Consider the following 20613-nt stretch of genomic DNA (forward strand, 5'->3'; position numbering starts at 1 on the left):
TTGCTTAACATTGGCCTTTGGCAGTACGTAAACCGCAGTCAGGATCATAAGAACTCTTTTGGAAAGCTGAATGGTAGGCACTTAATCAGTAGATGTTCCAGGTTGGGGGAACAAGAGTGCGACAAGACTGCTACACCTGAGCACCATGAAGAGTTTGTCATGAAACACAGACCCACACTTTTTGCCCTCTTTGAATCAGCAGTCTGGTCCATCCTGTGGATCAAGAAGATCTACTATAGGATGGTGATCACAAGTATTACAGCACAGGAACAGGCTCTTCTGTCCACTATGTCCATGCTGATCTTCAGTGTTGTGTTGCTGTTTCTGCTTGCTTTGGAGCTTCGGCTTCAATAAAACAAGTGCATCTGACACATTTGCCCATCGGTTGTTCAGCAGGAGCTGAAATGGTGTGTGGCCTATTTTGTTAACAATGTATGTTCTCATTCCACTATCTGTGGTCTTTGTCAGTTCACCTTTCGCAGTTTGAATTGTTCTTTCCATCCATCAAACTGGGCACATTTGTTCTAATGATTGAATCAAATTGAACATTTCTACTGCCTGCCATAGTAACTCTGCAATACTCTTGATAGTGAGGGCATTTATAACTTTGAAATTATCACATGGAATGTAGGCGTATTCATAGGAACTGCTTCTATCCATTTAGAAAGTGCTACTATGATCATGGTCAGCTTCCCCACAAATTGACGAGAAAATTCATAGGTGTAAGAAAATAAAAATGGGAGCAACCTCTATATAAACCAGTCAGCCTATTTGTTCAATTTTGGCCATGAACAGCTTTCCACGTTCTCTCCATTTCTCTTGATGTTCTTGAAATTCAGATGTGTCTATTTTTGTCTTGAATTTGGTCACCGATTTTGCTGCTCAGACTCTCTGGGGTAGAAAACTTAAAGTAGTCCCAACCTTTTGAGAAGAACCGTTCTCATACTCTCTGTCTGAAATGGATGACCTTTTGTTCTGAATTTACACCCCTAGTTTTCAGAAGCAGAAATTCAGCTTCATTGTGTGTTGTTTTACAGCTTCAGACATTAAAAAAATGTCTTGGAAGTCAAGAAATAAAACAAATTCTGAAAATATTATTGTTAGTTGTTACCCATCCTCCCTTGCCAGTTATTATAATAGCACCGTTCAGTGTATGCAAGCTGTCAGTGAATAATATAATGCGGGATTTTGCAGTGAAGTGTGCTTCCCTGGACTTGTTAACTGCAAGGCTTTGGTAAGGTTTTGCTTCTTGGAGGTATCACAAGACATTGGAGTGGGAGGAAAATGAAAGAAAGACAAGGCTGCACTGACAGATGTTATTAAAAGCAAAGTCTGTTATCTAGTGTAGTGGGAAGCATGGGAGGTACCTGCTTATTGTGAGGTAGCTCCTAACGCCACCTAGTGACTGAAGTGTAAAACAATGTGTGGCTCTGATTTGTATAGTGCCAGAGTTTTGGACACATCCACTGAAGGGGTGTGTTCATTCTCCAACCCATTGTGGAGTGTGTTGTGTTTTGTCGCTTCAAAACATTAAACTAATTCAAAGGAAGACACAGGAGTCCAAAATTTGAGTCTGACTCCATGTTTTACTTTAAGCAAGGCACGCACATATGTGGTAGCGTGACGAAGTTTGCAATTCATGTACTTTTACGAGTAAACCATAATGAATTATTTAAATGAACAAGAATACTTTATCAACCATTATCTATGCAAGATTACTCAAATATTACTGAAATATTAAACACAACAGGTTGGGGCTGTACAGTTTTCCTCATTTTTTATGCCAAATATCCAAATCCCATACAAAAGCATGCAGTGAGTACTGATTAGGGAGTACAGAGGAACAGAAGGACATCAGTGTGTTAGTCCGATGATTCCCCGAAGGAGGCAGTACAAGAAAAAGTGATAAAGAAGGCATTTCGTTTGTGTTGAGGCAGTGAACTTAAAGGCAAGATGGTGATGCTACAACTTTAAAAAAACGTTGATTAGACCAAAGCTGGAGTATTGTGTATGATTTTTGTCATCACGCTCCAGGAAGCATGGGATTGAACTGGAGGGTGCAGAGGAAAGACTGGATAGACTGAGTTTGATTTGATAGGAGTGGAGGAGACTGAAGGGGACTTGATGGACAAGTACAAAATGTAAAGGGCATAGGTAGTAAAGGAATTTTCCCTGGAGCAGAGGGTTTTAAAACTAGAGGGCAGAGGTTGAAAGTAAGTGAAAGGAGGTTTCTGGGGAATCTGAGGGAGAACCTTTTCACCCAGAGGGTGGTTGGAATGACAGGGTGCATTGTGTGATAGATGGTAAAGGCAAAGACTCACGTTCAAGAAGCATCTAATTGGACACATGAGTCAGCAAGGTATAGCAGGCTTTGTTCCAAGTGCCGACAGATGGGATCGGTGTCAGTGACCACTTAGTGGTCAGCTTGAACATTAGAGGCTGAAGGGCCTGACTTGACCTTTTGAACTTCCCTTAGCATCTCGTTTCTATCTTCAGTAATCGAACTCTGGATTAATATAGCCATGAATATGAAGAGGTTTCTGCTCCTTCCTCGTGTGTTTCTTTCCCAATTATTTCAAATATCTGAGCTTTATTATTGACCACTTGTTAGAGAAGAAACAATTCTCCCTGTTCTGTGCAGTAATTAGTAATTATTAATATTATTATGTTTGTCAGTCTCCCTTCTCTGCTATAAGTAAGATGATCTCAGCTTCTCCTGTTGGTGTACAGATGGGTCCATTACTGAGGCTTTGCACAGCTCATGAATATGTGTGTGCATGTGCCTGCATAAATGTGAAGAATCAACATGATTGTGTCATTGCTTGCTATGATTGAAGGACAAGAACATTGATCCTTGCATTTATTTCAACAGGCGGTTTTGCAAGCGTGGAACGAAAATCTAAAAAGATATCCAGAACTTTACATTGTCAATGAAATTACCAGCATCATGGGAGGGAAATTCATCCCAGATCTCACCCTCCAACTGGAGAAGAAGCTTCTGTGCCTGGTAATGAAATATACTGAATATATGATTGCATTCAGTTCCTGTTTCTTAGCAGTTTCAGCATTGGGGATTGATTGTAATAATCTCATGTTTTTTCCATTAGGAGGGATGGTCTTGCAGAACAAGGTGGTAGGTAATTACTGTTTAACTGAACCTCAGCTAATTATTCCCTCATGATGGAACATGCAGACTAGAAGTAAGATTAGACCACTCAGCCCTTCATGCCTCTTTGCAGTTTAATAAGATTGTGGCTGATGTTTACCTCAACTCCACGTTCCCATCTACCCATGGTAGCCTTTAACACCCTCCCTTGCTAGTCACCTATCTATCCACTTCTGCCTTAAAATATTCTGAGACTATGCTTCCACTGCCCTTTGAGGAAGAGCAATGCAAAGACTGATGATCCACTGAAAGATAAAGAATATCACATTTGTCTTATTTGCTAACAGTGACTTAGAGTTCTGGATACTTTTACTAGAGGAAACACCCTCTCTAAATCTGACCTGTCAGCGTCTTATACGTGTCAGTCATGTCACCTCCCACTCTTCTACAAACCAGCAGGTACAACTGTAGCCTCTGTAACCATCCTGCATAAAACAACTGTCCCTTTTTGGTAAACCTTCTCTGAACAATTTCCAGCACATTTACATCCTTCCTTAATAAGAAGACCAAAAATCTCCATATGTTCCACTAAGAAGGAAGGACAAGGATTGCAAGGTGTTTAGTGAAATTCATTTGGCGTAAAAGAGGGAAGAAATGAGCATGGCAGTTGCTTTAGATGCAGAAAAAGCATTTGGAATGGGATTTTTTATTTAAGGTATTGGAAAAATATGGATTAGGAGTATCTTTTATAAAATGGATTAAAACCTTAAGTACTAATCCCAAAGCTAAAGTAGTGACAAATGGTCAAATTTCAACACCACTTCAGTTAACAAGGTCAACTAGGCAAAGTTGTCCATTATCACCTGCTTTATTTGTGTTGGCGATAGAGCCATTAACTGAATTAATTAGAATGGACCCAGATATTAAGGGTTTTAGAGTTAATCAGGAAGAGTACAAGATTAACTTATTTGCTGATGATGTTCTGCTTTATCTAACAAACCCATTACACGTTGCGTAAATTATCCTATAGATTAGAAGAATATGGGAAAATATCAGATTATAAAATAAATTGGGATAAAAGTGAAATTTTACCTCTTACTAAAGGAGATTATAGTCAATGTCAATTAATAACCCAATTTAGATGGCCGGCAAATGGTATAAAGTATTTAGGTATAAGAGTTGATAATGATATAAAGAATTTATATAAATTAAATTACTTACCACTATTGAAAAAAATTCAAGAAGATCTTGATAAATGGATGGTATTACCAATAACATTAGTAGGTAGAGTAAATACCATAAAAATGTATATATTCCCTAGATTACAATACTTGTTTCAATCACTACCAACACAAATACCCCAGAAGTTTTTTCAAGAGTTAAATAAATATGTGAGGAAGTTTCTTTGGAAAGGTAAGATGTCAAGAATATCGTTGGAAAAATTGACATGGAAATTTGATCTAGGAGGGTTACAACTTCCAAATTTTAAGAGTTATTATAAAGCAAATCAACTTAGATTTATTTATTGCATTTTTTTGAGAAAGATAAACCGGCATGGATTAGAATAGAACTAGATAAAATAGGAGAAAATATACCAGAAGATTTTATATATAAATGGGAATCTAAATGGATACGGGAAAAGAAAGAATCTCCTATATTAAAACATTTTATTGACTTATGGAATAAGATAAATGGTGACGATGAGATAAAGAAATCCTTATTAGCAAAGAGATCTTTAATTCAAAATAGACTTATTCCTTTTACAATGGATAATCAACTTTTATATAATTGGTTTCAAAAAGGGATTAGATATATAGGTGATTGTTTTGAAGGAGGTATATTAATGTCATTTGATCAATTAAAGAATAAATATTAAGTATCAAACAACACTCTTTTTTGTTACTTTCAACTAAGGGCTTATTTAAGAGAAAAATTAGGTCAAACAATGTTATTGCTGAAATCTAATGAAATAGAAACTTTAATTCAAAAAGGAAAGATTAAAAAAATTCATTTCTTGTATGTATAATTTGATTCAAAAACAGGCAATTAAACAAGGAGTCCATAAGTCAAGACAAAAATGGGAAAGTGACTTGAATATTAAAATTGAAGAAACAAATTGGTCAAGACTATGTCTTGAGAGTATGACAAATACAATAAGTGTCCCGTTAAGATTAGTGCAATATAACTTTTTACATCAATTATATATTACACCACAAAAAATAAATAAATTAAACCCAAATTTATCCGATCAATGTTTCCGATGTAACCAAGAAATTGGTACTTTTTTACATTCTACTTGGTCTTGTTCTAAAATTCAACCTTTTTGGACAAATTTAAGAGTTTTATTGGAACAAGTTATGGGAATACAACTTCCACATAATCCAATATTATTTTTACTAGGTGATATTGAAGGGATAAAACCGATACCCAAATTGAATAAATATCAGAAAGAATGTTAGGGATGGAAAGAGAGGAGGAGATGGAGAGTATCTTAAATGTATCTATTTTAATGCTAGGAGCATTGTAAGAAAGGTGGATGAGCTTAAAGCGTGGATTGATACCTGGAATTATGATGTTGTAGCTATTAGTGAAACATGGTTGCAGGAAGGGTGTGATTGGCAACTAAATATTCCTGGATTTAGTTGCTTCAGATGTGATAGAGTAGGAGGGGCCAGAGGAGGAGGTGTTGCATTGCTTGTCCGAGAAAATCTTATGGCGGTGCTTTGGAAGGATAGATTAGAGAGCTCCTCTAGGGAGGCCATTTGGGTGGAATTGAAGAATGGGAAAGGTGCAGTAACACTGATAGGAGTGTATTATAGGCCACCTAATGGGGCAAATGTGTAAGGAGATAGCAGATATTTGTAGTAAACACAAGGTGGTGATTGTGGGAGATTTTAATTTTCCACACGTAGACTGGGAAGCTCATTCTGTAAAAGGGCTGGATGGTTTAGAGTTTGTGAAATGTGTGCAGGATAGTTTTTTGCAACAATACATAGAAGTACCGACTAGAGATGGGGCAGTGTTGGATCTCCTGTTAGGGAATGCGATAGGTCAGCTGACAGATGTATGTGTTGGGGAGCACTTTGGGTCCAGTGATCACAATAGCATTAGCTTCAATATAATTATGGAGAAGGACAGGACTGGACCTAGAGTTGAGATTTTTGATTGGAGAAAGGCTAACTTTGAGGGGATGCGAAGGGATTTGGTCAAGTTGTTTTATGGGAAGGATGTAATAGAGAAATGGAGGTCATTTAAGGGTGAAATTATGAGGGTACAGAATCTTTATGTTCCTGTTAGGGTGAAAGGAAAGGTTAAAGGTTTGAGAGCACCATGGTTTTCAAGGGATATTAGAAGTTTGGTTCAGAAAAAGAGGGATGTCTACAATAGATATAGGCAGCATGGAGTAAAGGAATTGCTCGAGGAATATAAAGAATGTAAAAGGAATCTTAAGAAAGAGATTAGAAAAGCTAAAAGAAGATACGAGGTTGGTTTGGCAAATAAGGTGAAAGTAAATCAGAAAGGTTTCTACAGTTATATTAAAAGCAAGAGGATAGTGAGGGATAAATTTGGCCCCTTAGAGAATCAGAGTGGTCAGCTATGTGTGGAACCGAAGGAGATGGGAGAGATTTTGAATGATTTCTTCTCTTCGGTATTCACTAAGGAGAAGGATATTGAATTGTCTAAGGTGTGGGAAACAAGTAAGGAAGTTATGGAACCTATGACAATTAAAGAGGTGGAGGTACTGGCGCTTTTAAGAAATTTAAAAGTGGATAAATCTCCGGGTCCTGACAGGATATTCCCCAGGACCTTGAGGGAAGTTTGTGTAGAAATAGCAGGAGCTCTGACGGAGATCTTTAATATGTCATTAGAAACGGGGATTGTGCCGGAGGATTGGCGTATTGCTCATGTGGTTCCATTGTTTAAAAAGGGTTCTAGAAGGAAGCCTAGCAATTATAGACTTGTCAGTTTGACATCAGTGGTGGGTAAATTAATGGAAAGTATTCTTAGAGATAGTATTTATAATTATTTGGATAGACGGGATCTGATTAGAAGTAGCCAGCATGGATTTGTGCGTGGAAGGTCATGTTTGACAAACCTTATTGAATTTTTTGAAGAAGTTACGAGGAATGTTGACGAGGGTAAGGCAGTGGATGTAGTCTATGTGGACTTCAGCAAAGCCTTTGACAAAGTTCCACATGGAAGGTTAGTTAAGAAGGTTCAGTCGTTAGGTATTAATGCTGGAGTACTAAAATGGATTCAACAGTGGCTAGATGGGAGATGCCAGAGAGTAGTGGTGGATAATTGTTTATCGGGATGGAGGCCGGTGACTAGCGGGGTGCCTCGGATCTGTTTTGGGCCCAATGTTGTTTGTAATATACATAAATGATCTGGATGATAGGGTGGTAAATTGGATTAGTAAGTATGCCGATGATACTAAGGTAGGAGGTGTTGTGGATAATGAGGTGGATTTTCAAAGCTTGCAGGGAGATTTATGCCGGTTAGAAGAATGGGCTGAACGTTGGCAGATGGAGTTTAATGCTGAGAAATGTGAGGTTCTAAATTTTGGCAGGAATAATCCAAATAGAACATACAGAGTAAATGGTAGGGCATTGAGGAATGCAGAGGAACAGAGAGATCTAGGAATAACTGTGCATAGTTCCCTGAAAGTGGAGTCTCATGTAGATAGGGTGGTGAAGAGGGCTTTTGGAACGCTGGCCTTTATAAATCAAAGCATTGAGTACAGAAGTTGGGATGTAATGCTAAAGTTGTACAAGGCATTGGTAAGGCCAAATTTGGAATATTGTGTGCAGTTCTGCTCACCGAATTATAGGAAAGATATCAATAAATTAGAGAGAGTGCAGAGACGATTTACTAGGATGTTACCTGGGTTTCAGCAATTAAGTTACAGAGAAAGGTTGAACAAGTTAGGTCTCTATTCATTGGAGCGTAGAAGGTTGAGAGGGGATTTGATCGAGGTATTTAAAATTTTGAGAGGGATAGATAGAGTTGACGTGAACAGGCTGTTTCCATTGAGAGTAGGGGAGATTCAAACTAGAGGACATGATTTGAGAGTTAGGGGGCAGAAGTTTAAGGGAAACACGAGGGGGTATTTCTTTACTCAAAGAGTGATAGCTGTGTGGAATGAGCTTCCTGTAGAAGTAGTAGAGGCCAGTTCAGTTGTGTCATTTAAGGTAAAATTGGATAGGTATATGGACAGGAAAGGAGTGGAGGGTTATGGGCTGAGTGCGGGTAGGTGGGACTAGGTGAGATTAAGGGTTCGGCACGGACTAGGAGGGCCAAGATGGCCTGTTTCCGTGCTGTGATTGTTATATGGTTATATATAACTTATAAAAATTGCATTGGCAGTAGCCAAAAAGGCTATTGCAGTTACTTGGAAATTGGATACATATTTAAGTATAGATCGTTGGAAGAAAGAAATTTATAGCTGTATTCCACTTGAAAAAATTACTTATAATTTAAGAGATAAATATGAAACATTTTTGAAAATTTGGCGCCCTTATTTACAAAAGACAGGATTAAATATATAGGTGCTCCGAAGATGAAATAATTGGTTATTTGGGAAAAGAAATAAATATATATACTAAAGTTATTACGAACTCCATGGAGCATGTGGGGATCTTCCAGTATCCAGGCACTCTTTCTTTCTTTCTTTCTTTTTTCTTTCTTTCTTTTTCTTTTTTTTTTCTATAGGGATGCTAGGGGGGAGGGGTAATATACATTTTTTTTCCCACACTTTTATTTTGTAACTACTTGAAATACAATTAAAAAAAAAGTTTAAAAAAAAAGGATTGCAAGGTGATAAAGAAAAAGAAGTATTCTAAAACTTAGGAAGCTAGAATGAAACACAGCCGTTGAGGATAATAAAGAACCCAGAAAAGAATTCAAGAAGGGAATTAGGAAAGTCAGGAGGGACCATGCAAAGACCTTGGAAAGTAGATTAAAGAGAATCCCAAGGCATTCTGTACATACATCGAAAGCAAGAGGATAACTAGGGAGAGAGTAGGTTCACTCCACTTGCTTTGATGTGGAGAATGTGGGTGAGGTTCTTAATGAGTACTTTACATAAGTATTTACCAAAGAGAAGGATGTTGAAGATAGGGAGATTAACTCCAAGCATATTGATATGCTAAAACACTATAAAGTAAAGGAGCAGGTAGTGTTGGGTCTCTTAAAGAACATCAAGGTGGATGAGTCACCATGACCTGATGGAATGTATCCCGAATTATTGACAGAAGCAATAGAAGAGATTACTGGGGTCTTGACCAATATCTTCGTGTCCTGTCTAATCACAGGCAAGATCCAGAGGTATGGCAAGTAGTTAATGTTGTTCCATTATTCAAGAAGGGAATCAGGGATAATCCAGGAAACTGTAGACCTTCAGTCATAGGGAAATTACTAGAGAGAATTCTTTAGGATTTATCAAGAGGTTTTGGCCCGAAACGTTGTCACTACCTCCTCCCATAGATGCTGTCTGGCCTGCTGAGTTCTGCCAGCATTTGGTGTTTTTATTTATTTCCAGCATCTGCAGATTCACTCGTGTTGCACAGGTTGATAGGGTGGTTAAGAAGGCATATGGCATATTTGCCCTTATTAGACAAGGCATTGAGTTCAAAAGTCAGGAAGTTGTGTGCCGCTTTATGAAACTCTGGTTAGGCTGTATCTGGAGTATTGTACACAGTTCTGGCCACCCTATTACAGGAAAGATTTCAAAGCTTTGGAGAGGGTGCAGAAGATGCTTCCTGGATTAGAGGGGATGAGGGGTTGGACAAATTTGGGTTGTTTTGGCTGGAGCAGTGAAAGCTGAGGGGAGATCTGATAGAGGTTTGGAAGATTATGAGGGGCATAGATAGAGTAGACAGACAATATCCTTTTCCAAGGGTTGAAACGTCTGATGCTAGAGGGCATACGTTTTAGGTGAAAGGGGATAATTTCAAAGGAATTGCAAGGGGCAGCATTTTTACATGAGAGTGATGGGTGCTTGGTATGCTCTGCCTGGGGTTGGTGGTGGAGGCAGGAACGTTAGAGGCTTTTAAGAGCTGTTTTGATAGATACATGAATGTGTGGAAAATAGAAGGATATGGATATTGTGTTGGCAGAAGAGATCAGTTTAATTGACCATTTGATTACTAATTCAGTTGGTTTGGTACAACATTCTGGGCCAAAGGGCTTGTTCCTGTGCTGTAATGTTCTGTGTTCTAAAAATTGTGCACTGTACTTCAGATCTGTTCTCACCAATGGCCTAAATAAAAAGAAGAGAAGCCTCACCACTATTCAAACTTCCATCACCATTCTGTTAGCTTTCTGAATTACTTATAGTTCCTGCACACAATGTTATTTTACAAGTCATACACTAAGATATGTAGATCGCTTTGCATCTCAAAGCCCTGCAATCTGTCAGCATTTATATACAGTGCAATACTTCTGTCCTGCCAAAGGGTGTTGGCCCAAAACGTCGACAGTACTTTTTTCCATAGACATTGCTTGGCCTACTGAATTCCTCCAGCATTTTGTGTGTTGCAATACTTTTCCATTTTATGCAAAAATACTTAATTTTGCTTCTTTCCACATTATACTCCACTTGTCTGATCATTGCTGAGTTGTCTACCTATCTTCCGTTGTAGTTTCCTTTGTCACCTTCCCAATTTACTTCCCTATCTACTTGTGTGGCCAGGAAGATAGAACATAGAACAGTACAGCACACTCCAGGGCCTTCATTTTTAACTTACTCCAAGGTCATGCTAATGCCTCATCTGATTTTTATCCGTATGCTTATCTAAGAGTATTAAATGTCCCTAATGTATCTGCCTCTACTGCCACCTGGCAGCGTTTCCCATGCACCCACCGCTCTGTGTAGAAAAAAACCTCTGGCAACAGCCCTATAGTTTCCAACAATCATCTTAAGCTTATGTCCTCTCATTTTAGCCATTTCAGCCCTGAGAAAAAAAGCACTAGCTGTCCACACTATCCATGTTTCTTATCATTTAATGCATCTCTATCAAGTCACCTCTTATCCTCCTCTGCTCCAAAGATAAAATCCCTAGCTCATTCAACCTTTTCTCATAAGACTTGCCCTCTAATCCATACACGTCCTGGGAGATCTCCTCTGCATCCTCTCTAAAGGTTTCATACCCTTCCTATATTGAAGTGATCTGAACTGGACACGTGTTGTATAACCAGTTTCATAGAGCTGTATCCATTACCCTATGGCTCCTAAACTAATCCCCAAATAATGGTGGCTATCACACCTTAAACATTAAACACCCTATATACTTGAGCAAGAACTTATCACTTAGCAGCAGTATTTTTGTCTTCATCCAAATATAACTCAATGCTGATCCCTGTGACACTAGGTCATTAGATTTCACTGACCAGAAAAAGACCAATTTGTACTTAGAGAAACTGGAAGAACAAACAATCTGCTGGAGGAACTCAGATGGTTAAGCAACAACTGTGCTGTAGGGAAAGGATTGTAAACGTTTTGGGTGAAGAACCTGCATCAGGAATAAGAGGGCATTTGGCCAGTATAGGGAGGGAGGAGTGAGACAGGAAATAGTATCTAATTGGTAGACTCAAAGTCCATCAATATTCCCTGTCTCATCCCTTCTCTCTTTACACTGGCTCTATATATTGTTTATGGAAACTGTCGAGTTCATTGCACAAATTCCGCCCCTTCTCAGTCTTTGGGTCTGCCCCGAAATGTTGCTTCCTTATTTCATGTGTCCTATGGGAGGCTATTTGATCCAATATATCCATGCTGATTCACAGAGTAATCTCTTATCCCCTCCCCCCCATTTCCTTGTATCCTATTCTCTCTCACACGCCCATTAAGTTTCCCCGATTCTCTTGTCACCCACCTATAATTTACTATAAGCAATTATTTATCAAGTAGAACATATTCAGGATGTGGCAGGAAAGCAGAGGGGGAAAACCCAAGAGGACAGCCATGAGATTTCAGGAGAACATACAAGCACCACGCAGCCATCCTGGTGGTCAGGATGGAAACTGGGTCTCTCCAGCTATGAGACAGAAACAACACTTAACTGTGCATTATGCCTTTTCTCTTTCAGCTTAGTAACATCCTTCACTTTGTTGGTTGGCCATGGTTGGATCATCCCTTTTTTTGATATCTGTCCTCCTTACTTTTACATATCTTTGCTGAATGTGTTACCTCAAGTGTCTGCCACTACTTGTTTAGTGTCTTATCTGTTAATGTATCGATACAATTAACTTTAGCCAGCTCTATGCTCATTCCATTGTAATTCCCTTATTATTAAAGCCAAACAAGTATGTCTCTGACCCAGGTTTCTCTCTCAAACTGGGTGCAAATGCCTATCATTTAGATGAAGTTGCTCTAACCTTTTTGCCTGACTTACAAGGAAAAGAACAAAGTTTTCTGATGCAAAACATTACTACTTTAAAATAATTCAAAAAGGTTAATAGACTTTTTGTAAAATTGTCACTATTTTACATTCAGTATGGTGAGAACTACTTGTTGATTAGTCATTCTGATTCACATGTTCTATTTCAGGGCCAAACTCTGTATTTGCGAGTTCCAACCATTGCTACATCAAATCAGCTAACCACGGATTACAAAACCATTACCTCGTTTACTCCACCTTCAGCTGTCAGGGCATCTGCCATCGAGTCAGTAAGTTAGAGAAATTCACCAGAACGGATTTCAACAATGAAGTATTAATTCGCTGCTTGTTAGGCTGCCTTGGTTTGTATAGTGACGTAAGCACATGAATCACCTTCAATGAAAGCAGGATTTGGAGGTGGCTGTTGAGTTTCAGTGCATTGACCGGGTTCGGTTGATACTTCAAAGTTGTTAATCGTGCAATGTTTTGATTTTATAATCATTTAAAACTGATGATGATTTGGGTATTAGGAAATGAGTTAATGCAGGCCGGCCAGGTCTGCAAACTCAGAGCTAATGCATGTAGAATGGAATTATCCTGTGCGACCAGGAAAGTTTGGGCAGATACATCCATACAGTCTCTTCACATTAAGAGGATCCTGAACAGAGAGGTTTTTTTAATTTCATTCATAATTTGAAAATTAGCCTATCAAGTCCAGACCAATTCTCAGAGCAATTTCATCAATCTCATCCCTTCCTTACTACATAGAACATAGAATAGTACAGCACACTATAGGCCCTTCTGCCCACAATGTTGTGCCGACCCTTAAACTGTGCCTTCCATAAAACCCTACTGTGTAACCGGTGACCAGTGGCAGTACCAACCACCTTGTACCGGACCATGACGTTGGGTGACTGGAGCCCCTCAGAATTTTTTCGGAGTGCAATCTGTCTTTGCTCCCAATGAAGAGAGTGTTTGGAGTGGGGAGCCCTCTCCTGCTTCCATCCAGATGTTTGGGAGGAGTGTAGGCAGGGAGGCAGAGTACACTTGTGTTCACTGTTCAATGTCTTCCACTAACTGCACAGACCTCCCCCTTACCTTAAATTCCTCCATATACCTGTCTAGTAGTCAAGACAGGTATACTCTCCCCCCCCAATAAAATACTTAAAGCCTCTACCTATGAAGGCAAAGTTCAAAGCAAGTTAAACTCCTTCTTCATGACCCTATCCCGCCCGCTATGCCAGCATTTTGAGAGAATTATGAACTTGAACACCAAGGTGCCCCTCTGTATGTTAATGCTTCAAAGATCCCTGCTGTATAACCAATATTAGATGATCTAAAATGCATTATCTTATTCTTGTCTGGATTAACCTCCACCTTCACCATTCTGCTCAACTTTCCAGCTGATCTAATTCCCTCTCAATCTTTAAGCAAACGTCTTGTGATCTGTGACTTCACCATTCTTTAAGTATCATCAACATACTTATCGGACAAAGGACAAAAATGTCGGTCCTAATCCCTACAAAATACCACTGGCTTCAGACTTCCATTGAGGAATGTAACCTTTCACCACTACCTTCAGCCTCCCATCACTAAGCCAATTTTGTACCAGTTTGTATCCAAAGCCCTAGGATTCCATGTGTCTTTTTTTTTCTGGATCAGCCTGCCTTGCAAGAATCTTTTCAAGCTTGCTAATGCTTGTGCATACCATGATTTCCACCTTGCTTCGTCAAAAAAGTCAGATTTGTGAGGCAGGATTTCCCATGCATAAAACTATACTGATTCCCATTAATTGGACCCTGTCTTTCCAAGAAATAAGAAGTACCATTCCTAAGATTTTTTTCAGTTGCTTTCCCAAAAATTCCTAGCTTATCCTGTATGAGGGATGAACATGAACTAGATTCAAGTCCATGTTCAAATGTAATTGTCATTCATCCATACATGAATATAGGTGTCCCCTGCTTTACGAATGTTGGCTTTATGCCACTTCGCTTTTACAAAAGACCTACATTAGTAACCTGTTTTTGCATTACAAAGAGGATTTTCGCTTCTATGAAAATTTTTTCTAAATAAATTAATGGTTCTTCGATTTATGCCATTTCGGCTTAAAAAAGCGTTTCATAGGAACGCTCTACCTTTGTGAAAGGAGGGGACACCTGTATCCAAAAATACAGCCAAATAAAACAACATTACTCCAGGGCCAAGATGCAAAACATAGTACCAAATCACACACAGAAGGAACATACAGTTCATGTAAGATAACAAACTGATATAAGATATGCAAACGTTTGTGGTCACACACAAAAAATAATCCAAGTCCCAGAGTCCATGAATGTTGCAACAGCCTACAGTTGAAAGCAATACAGCTTGTTTTTTGCTGAGCGAACTCTGGAAGACTGCACCGATTCCGACACCTCTCTCCTGGGCAGCTGTAAACAAGTGACACCACAGCTTGAGGCTTAGTCCTTACTACAACTGAGGCCATGCTCCCCTGCTGTCCACCAATAAATCAATGAATTGGACTTCAATCATTCCACATTAACAAAGTCCAACAGAGTCTTGCGACTAAGATGATCACTCGCCTCCTTGCACTGACTTCTCCGACACCTCTCTGACACAGGGAACAGCATGATCTAAGCTCCTGTTTTTTCCTCCAATGAGCAACTCATTGATGAGGTAAATGTGTAGTACTTTTAAGTTCTTAATGTCCAGCTGGGTCTCGCAATTGTTTAAAAAAAAGTGTTTTTCAGTAAGACAATAACACCTTTGGTTGATAGATCCTCCCAGCAACATCTTAGTAAATTTTCTGTGTACTTGTATATATTTTCACTGCATATAATACTCCAAATTAGGCCTCCCCAAAGTCTTATATAACTTTAACATAGGCTTATACAACTTTATATAACTTTACCTACTCCTGTACTTTGATCTGTGAAGGCCAATGTGCCAAAACCCTATCTACCTGCGACACCACTTTCAATGAATTATGGACCTATATTCCCAGATCCCTTTGTTCTACTGAACTCCTCAGTGCCCCACCACACACATTGTAAGACCTACCTGGGTTGGTCTGACCGAAGTGTAACACCTCACACTTATTTGCATTAAATTTCATCTGCCATTTTTCCACATGGTCCAAATCCTGGCTGTCAGCTGTAATAGTCTTCCTCGCTGTCCATTACACCCCCAGTCTTGGTGTCATCGTCAAATTTGCTAATCCAGTTAACACATGAGAATCCAGATCATTAATACAGATGACAAACAATAGCTGACCTAGCACCGATCCCTGCGGCACTCCACTAGTCACAGGCCTCCAGTCAGAGAGGCAACCATCTACTACCACTCTGTGGCTTCTCCCACGGGGCAATGTCTAATCCAATTTATGATCTCATCTTGAATGCCAAGAGGCTGAACCTTCTTGATCAACCTTCCATACGGGACCTTGTCAAGTGCCTTGCTGAAGTCCATGTAGACAACATTCACTGCTTCCCTTCATCAATGTTTCTTGTAACATCCTTGAAAAACTCTTTTCAGATTGGTTAGACATGGCTTAGCATGCACAAAGCCATACTGACTATCCCTAATCATTCCTTGTCTATCCAAATATTCATATATCCAGTCTCATAGAATACCTTCCAATAACTTTCCCACTACTGATGTCAGGCTCACTGGTCTATAATTTCCTGTTTTATTTTTCGGACCTTTCTTAAACAACAGAACAATGTTAGCTACCCTTCAATCCTCTGGAACCTCACCTGTTGCTAAGCATGATTTAAATATCTCTGCTAGGGCCCAGCAATTTCTGAACTTGCTTCCCACAGGGTCCAAGGGAACATCTTGTCAGCTGTTAGGGAATTGTTCACCCTGATATGCTTCAAGACAGCAAGCATCTCCTCCTCTGTAATCTTTATAGGGTCGATGACCTCACTGCAGCTTTTTCCTCACTTCTATAGACTCTGTATCCATCTCTCAAGTAAACACAGATGCAAAAAATCCATTTAAGATCTTCCCCATCTCTTTTGGCTCCACACATGGATTACCATTCTGATCTTTCAAAGGACCAAATTTGTCCCTTGCAATCCTTTTGCTCTTACTATATCTGTAGAAGCTCTTAGGATTCTCCTTCACTTTGCCTGCTAGAGCAACCGCATGCTTTCTTTTAGCCCCCCTGATTTCCTTCTTAAACATCCTCTTGTATTTCTTATACTTCTCAAGTACCTCGTTTGTTCCTACTTGCCTATACCTGCTATGCACCTCCTTTTTTTTCCTTAACCAATGCCTCAATATCTCTCAACAGTGTTCTCTAAACCTGTTCTGTATTCTCCATTACTCTGTTGGTGATAGTAACTTAAGCTGCTTTGCCTTCAAGTTCAGGAATTTGACCTCTATGTATCCATGCCTTTGTCTTAAGATTCTCTTTCAGTCACTGGTGCTACTGCTTCATTGTGTAGCACCATTTTAAAGCAAGCTTGTTCCAACATGTGGATTATTTTATTACTTGTTTCAGGGCATCAGCAATGATGTGAATGCAGAGAAGCTGAGTGTGAAGTATGGAGCAAAAGTGTCTCTGACGAGGCAGGCATTGTTTACTCTGCTGAATAATTGTGGACCAAAGTACACAGAACCCTGGGAGATTCCTATACATGTGAAAACCATCTGTGGGGAAGGTATAGCTTTAACGTGCTTGGTAATTCTGCTCTGATTGTATAAATATATCTTAATGGAGAACTAGGACTGGGAGTAGGTCATTTGACCCCAGGAACTGCTCTGCTATTTAATAAGATCATGGCTGATTAATAAGATCATGTTTGCGCTCTGAATTACGCCTTTTCAGCTTGTCCCATTGACCTTTCACCCCTTTATCAAGCATTTAGCAATCTCTGCCTTAAAATTATTCAAGAACTCTGCTTGTGTTGCCCTTTGAGGAAGAGAGTTCCAAAAACACATGACCCTCTGAGAGAAAAAGATCACCTTGTCTCCAGGCAGAGATAAAGTTTGTTAAAGTAATTGATGACATCCCAACCCATTTTAACCTTTAGAGAAAGAAGAGACGGGCACTTATTCCATGTGAATACATGCATGTGCTGGGCCCAGGACAGGTCATTTGATATGTTAACACCCTCTCCATTGATGATGCACCAATGTATACTTCTTTATGTTTGTCCTCTTCGTCCATTCTGAAGTCAATTAGTTCTTTAGTTTTGTTGATTTTGAGCAAGAGGTTGTTATTGTGTCATATCTTGCTGGCTCATCTGTCCAAAAACAGTGGAGTCATTGGCAAATTTGTATATGGCATTGGAGTTGTGTTTACCTGGGACTCAAAGCCTCCCTTTGCAGCTGAATTTTTGACTCCCTGAGCAATAGACTGTTGATAGTAAGGATTGGCAGTAACAGCTCCGCCGTGATTACCCTCAACATTTGTGTCCCATGAGGCTGTATCCCTATACCCTCATGTTTGCATGGCTAAATTCTGCTCTAAATTCATCTATGAATTTACAGATGACGCCAATGTAAATTTATGTATTGGGCAAAATCTTAAATAATGATGAGTCAGAGCACTGGTCTCGTGTTACAGTAACAATCTTTCGCTTAATGTCAGTACAACAAAAGAGCCGGCAATCAGCTACACATTCCTGTGCTGAAGTTAAGTGGATTGAGAACTTCATTGCTCAGCGTAAACATCCTGTCCTACTACAACCACGTAGATGCCATGGCAGAATAAAGTGTAACAAAGAAAGAGCAATGCAGGTAAACAACAAGGTGCAATGTCATAAGATTGTGAATAATAAAGAAGATTATGAGATCAAGTATCCAATTTTTCAGACTAGGGAACCATTCAATCGTCTCAAAACAGCACGATAGAAGCTATCCTTGAGCCTGGTGGGATGTACTGTCATGTTTTTTGAATCTTCTCCCTGATTGGGGATGGGGAGTGGGGGGAAGAAGAGGGAATATCTGGGTTAGGTGGGCCTTTGGTTATGTTGAATGCTTTACTGAGGCAGCGAGAAATGTAGACAGAGCCCTTAAAGGGGAGGCTAGTTTCTGTGATGTACTGAGCTGTGTCCATAATTCTCTGCATTTTCTTGTGGTTACATGCAGAGCAGTTACCATACCAGGCTGTTATGTATCCAGATAGGATGCTTTTTGTGATACACCAATATAAATTGTTAAGGATGAGGGGACATCCCAAATTTCTTTAGCCATGTCAAATCTGACTTAACAAATTTCTTCCAAGGTTTTTCCACTGCACCTATGTTCGTGTGATAATAATAAGCCAATTTACCAATTTGAGCCACACCATCATGTGTGTACAGAGAGGAGAGCAGGGCACTAAGCACACAGCTTTGAGGTTCACCTGTGCTGATGGTCAACAAGGAAGAGGTGTTATTGCCAGTTCTTACCGATTGAGGTCTGCCAATGAGGAAGTTGAGTATCCAGTTGCAGCAGGAGGAACAGAGGCCTAGGTCTTGAAGCTTGACAATAAATTTGTTTGGGGTGATTGTGTTGAACAGCAAGCTGTAGCCAGTGAACCATAACCTGAAGTATGCAAGCCTCTTGTCCAGGTCGCCCAGAGAAATTCCATTTGCTGTTGACTTGTTGTGTCAGTAGTCAGACTGAAGCAGATCTAGGTAATCTCTGAAGCAGAAGCAGATGCATATCATAACAATCCTCTCAAAGCACTTCATTACAGTTGAGGTAAGCACTACACGCCAGTAGATGTTGATACATGGCACCATGTCTGATATCCAAAATATCTTGTTCTGAAGGAGGTGGGAACATAGTAGGATAAAAGCAGAAGCAAAATGTTGAATATGCCCCAAAATACTGCAGCTAGTTGGTCCACACAGATCTTTAGCATTTGGCCAGATGCATTGTTTTGACCAAATGCTTTCGTGGATTCACTCACTTAAAGGATGCCTAGATGTTTGCCTCAGAGACTGTCCTCTGAGGGGCCCACAAAATCTGACATATTTCAGTCAAGTTCCCTGTCACTTTCTAACCTCAGGCAGAAGCAAGCTTGTCTGATCCAACTGTTTGTCATGAGATAACCACTGATTCCAGATAATAGACTTATAAGCATTGCGTCCAATATATTAACATCCTTCTGTAAAATAAGGAGTCCTTTACAGAATGCAGAATTCCATGTGATCACACATGCTTGTTGTTGTACCATATCAGATCAATTGAGACAATATGGTGAGTGCTCATGCAGCCAATCGATCGCACAGTGAATCGACTGGACCTTCTACATGTGGGAGGAACTGTCATTTGGGCATGGGCTTTCAAGTGCACACTTCCTTTGTCTCAGCCATCCCAGTTTGTTGCTTCCATATTGTAAGTTACACAGTATATACCATTACTAACATGACTCAATAAAAATGTTTAGCTATAAACAGGCTGGTCATGACTAAACTGAACTCCTGTCTCAACAAGGACCTGCACCCATTGCAATGTGCCTATCGCCACAATAGGTCAACGGTGGACACAATCTCAATGGCTCTCCACATGGCTTTAAACCACTTGGACAATAGGAACACCTATGTTGGGATGCTGTTCATCGACTATAGCTCAGCATTTAATACCATCATTCCCACAATCCTGATTGAGAAGTTGCAGAACCTGGGCCTCTGTACTTTCCTCTGCGGTTGGACCCTCGACTTCCTAACTGGAAGACCACAATCTGCGGATTGGTGATAACGTATCCTCCTCGCTGAAGATCAACACTGGCGCACCTGAGGGATGTCTGCTTAGCCCACTGCTCTACTCTCTATATATGACTGCGTGGCTAGGCATAGCTCAAATACCATCTATAAATTTGCTGACGATACATCCATCGTTGGTAGAATCTCAGTGACGAGAGGGTGTACGGGAGTGAGATATGCCAACTAGTGGAGTGGTGCCGCAGAAACAACCTGGCACTCAATGTCAGTAAGACAAAGGAGCTGATTGTGAACTTGAGGAAGGGTAAGACGAAGAAACACATACTAATCCTCACAGGATCAGAAGTGGAGAGAGTGAGCAGTTTCAAGTTCCTGGGTGTCAAGATCTCTGAGGATCTAACCTGTTTCCAACATATCGATGTAGTTATAAAGAAGGCAAGACAGCGGCTATACTTTATTAGGAATT

General features: G+C 39.8%; 1 protein-coding gene across 4 annotated transcripts in view; it reads left to right on the forward strand.

Moving 5' to 3' along the window:
- The window catches only part of ice2 (interactor of little elongator complex ELL subunit 2), a 121056-nt gene that overhangs the window by 20431 nt on the left and 80012 nt on the right, over positions 1-20613 (forward strand). For all 4 annotated transcript variants that reach the window (XM_059945989.1, XM_059945990.1, XM_059945988.1 and 1 more), the window contains 3 exons: positions 2873-3007; positions 12657-12776; positions 16994-17153. In XM_059945989.1, the coding sequence (XP_059801972.1) occupies positions 2873-3007; positions 12657-12776; positions 16994-17153 (415 nt within the window). The remainder of the gene's footprint in view (positions 1-2872; positions 3008-12656; positions 12777-16993; positions 17154-20613) is intronic.

This window comes from Hypanus sabinus, chromosome 21 (assembly GCF_030144855.1).
Source record: "Hypanus sabinus isolate sHypSab1 chromosome 21, sHypSab1.hap1, whole genome shotgun sequence".
NCBI classification, from domain to species: Eukaryota; Metazoa; Chordata; class Chondrichthyes; order Myliobatiformes; family Dasyatidae; genus Hypanus; species Hypanus sabinus.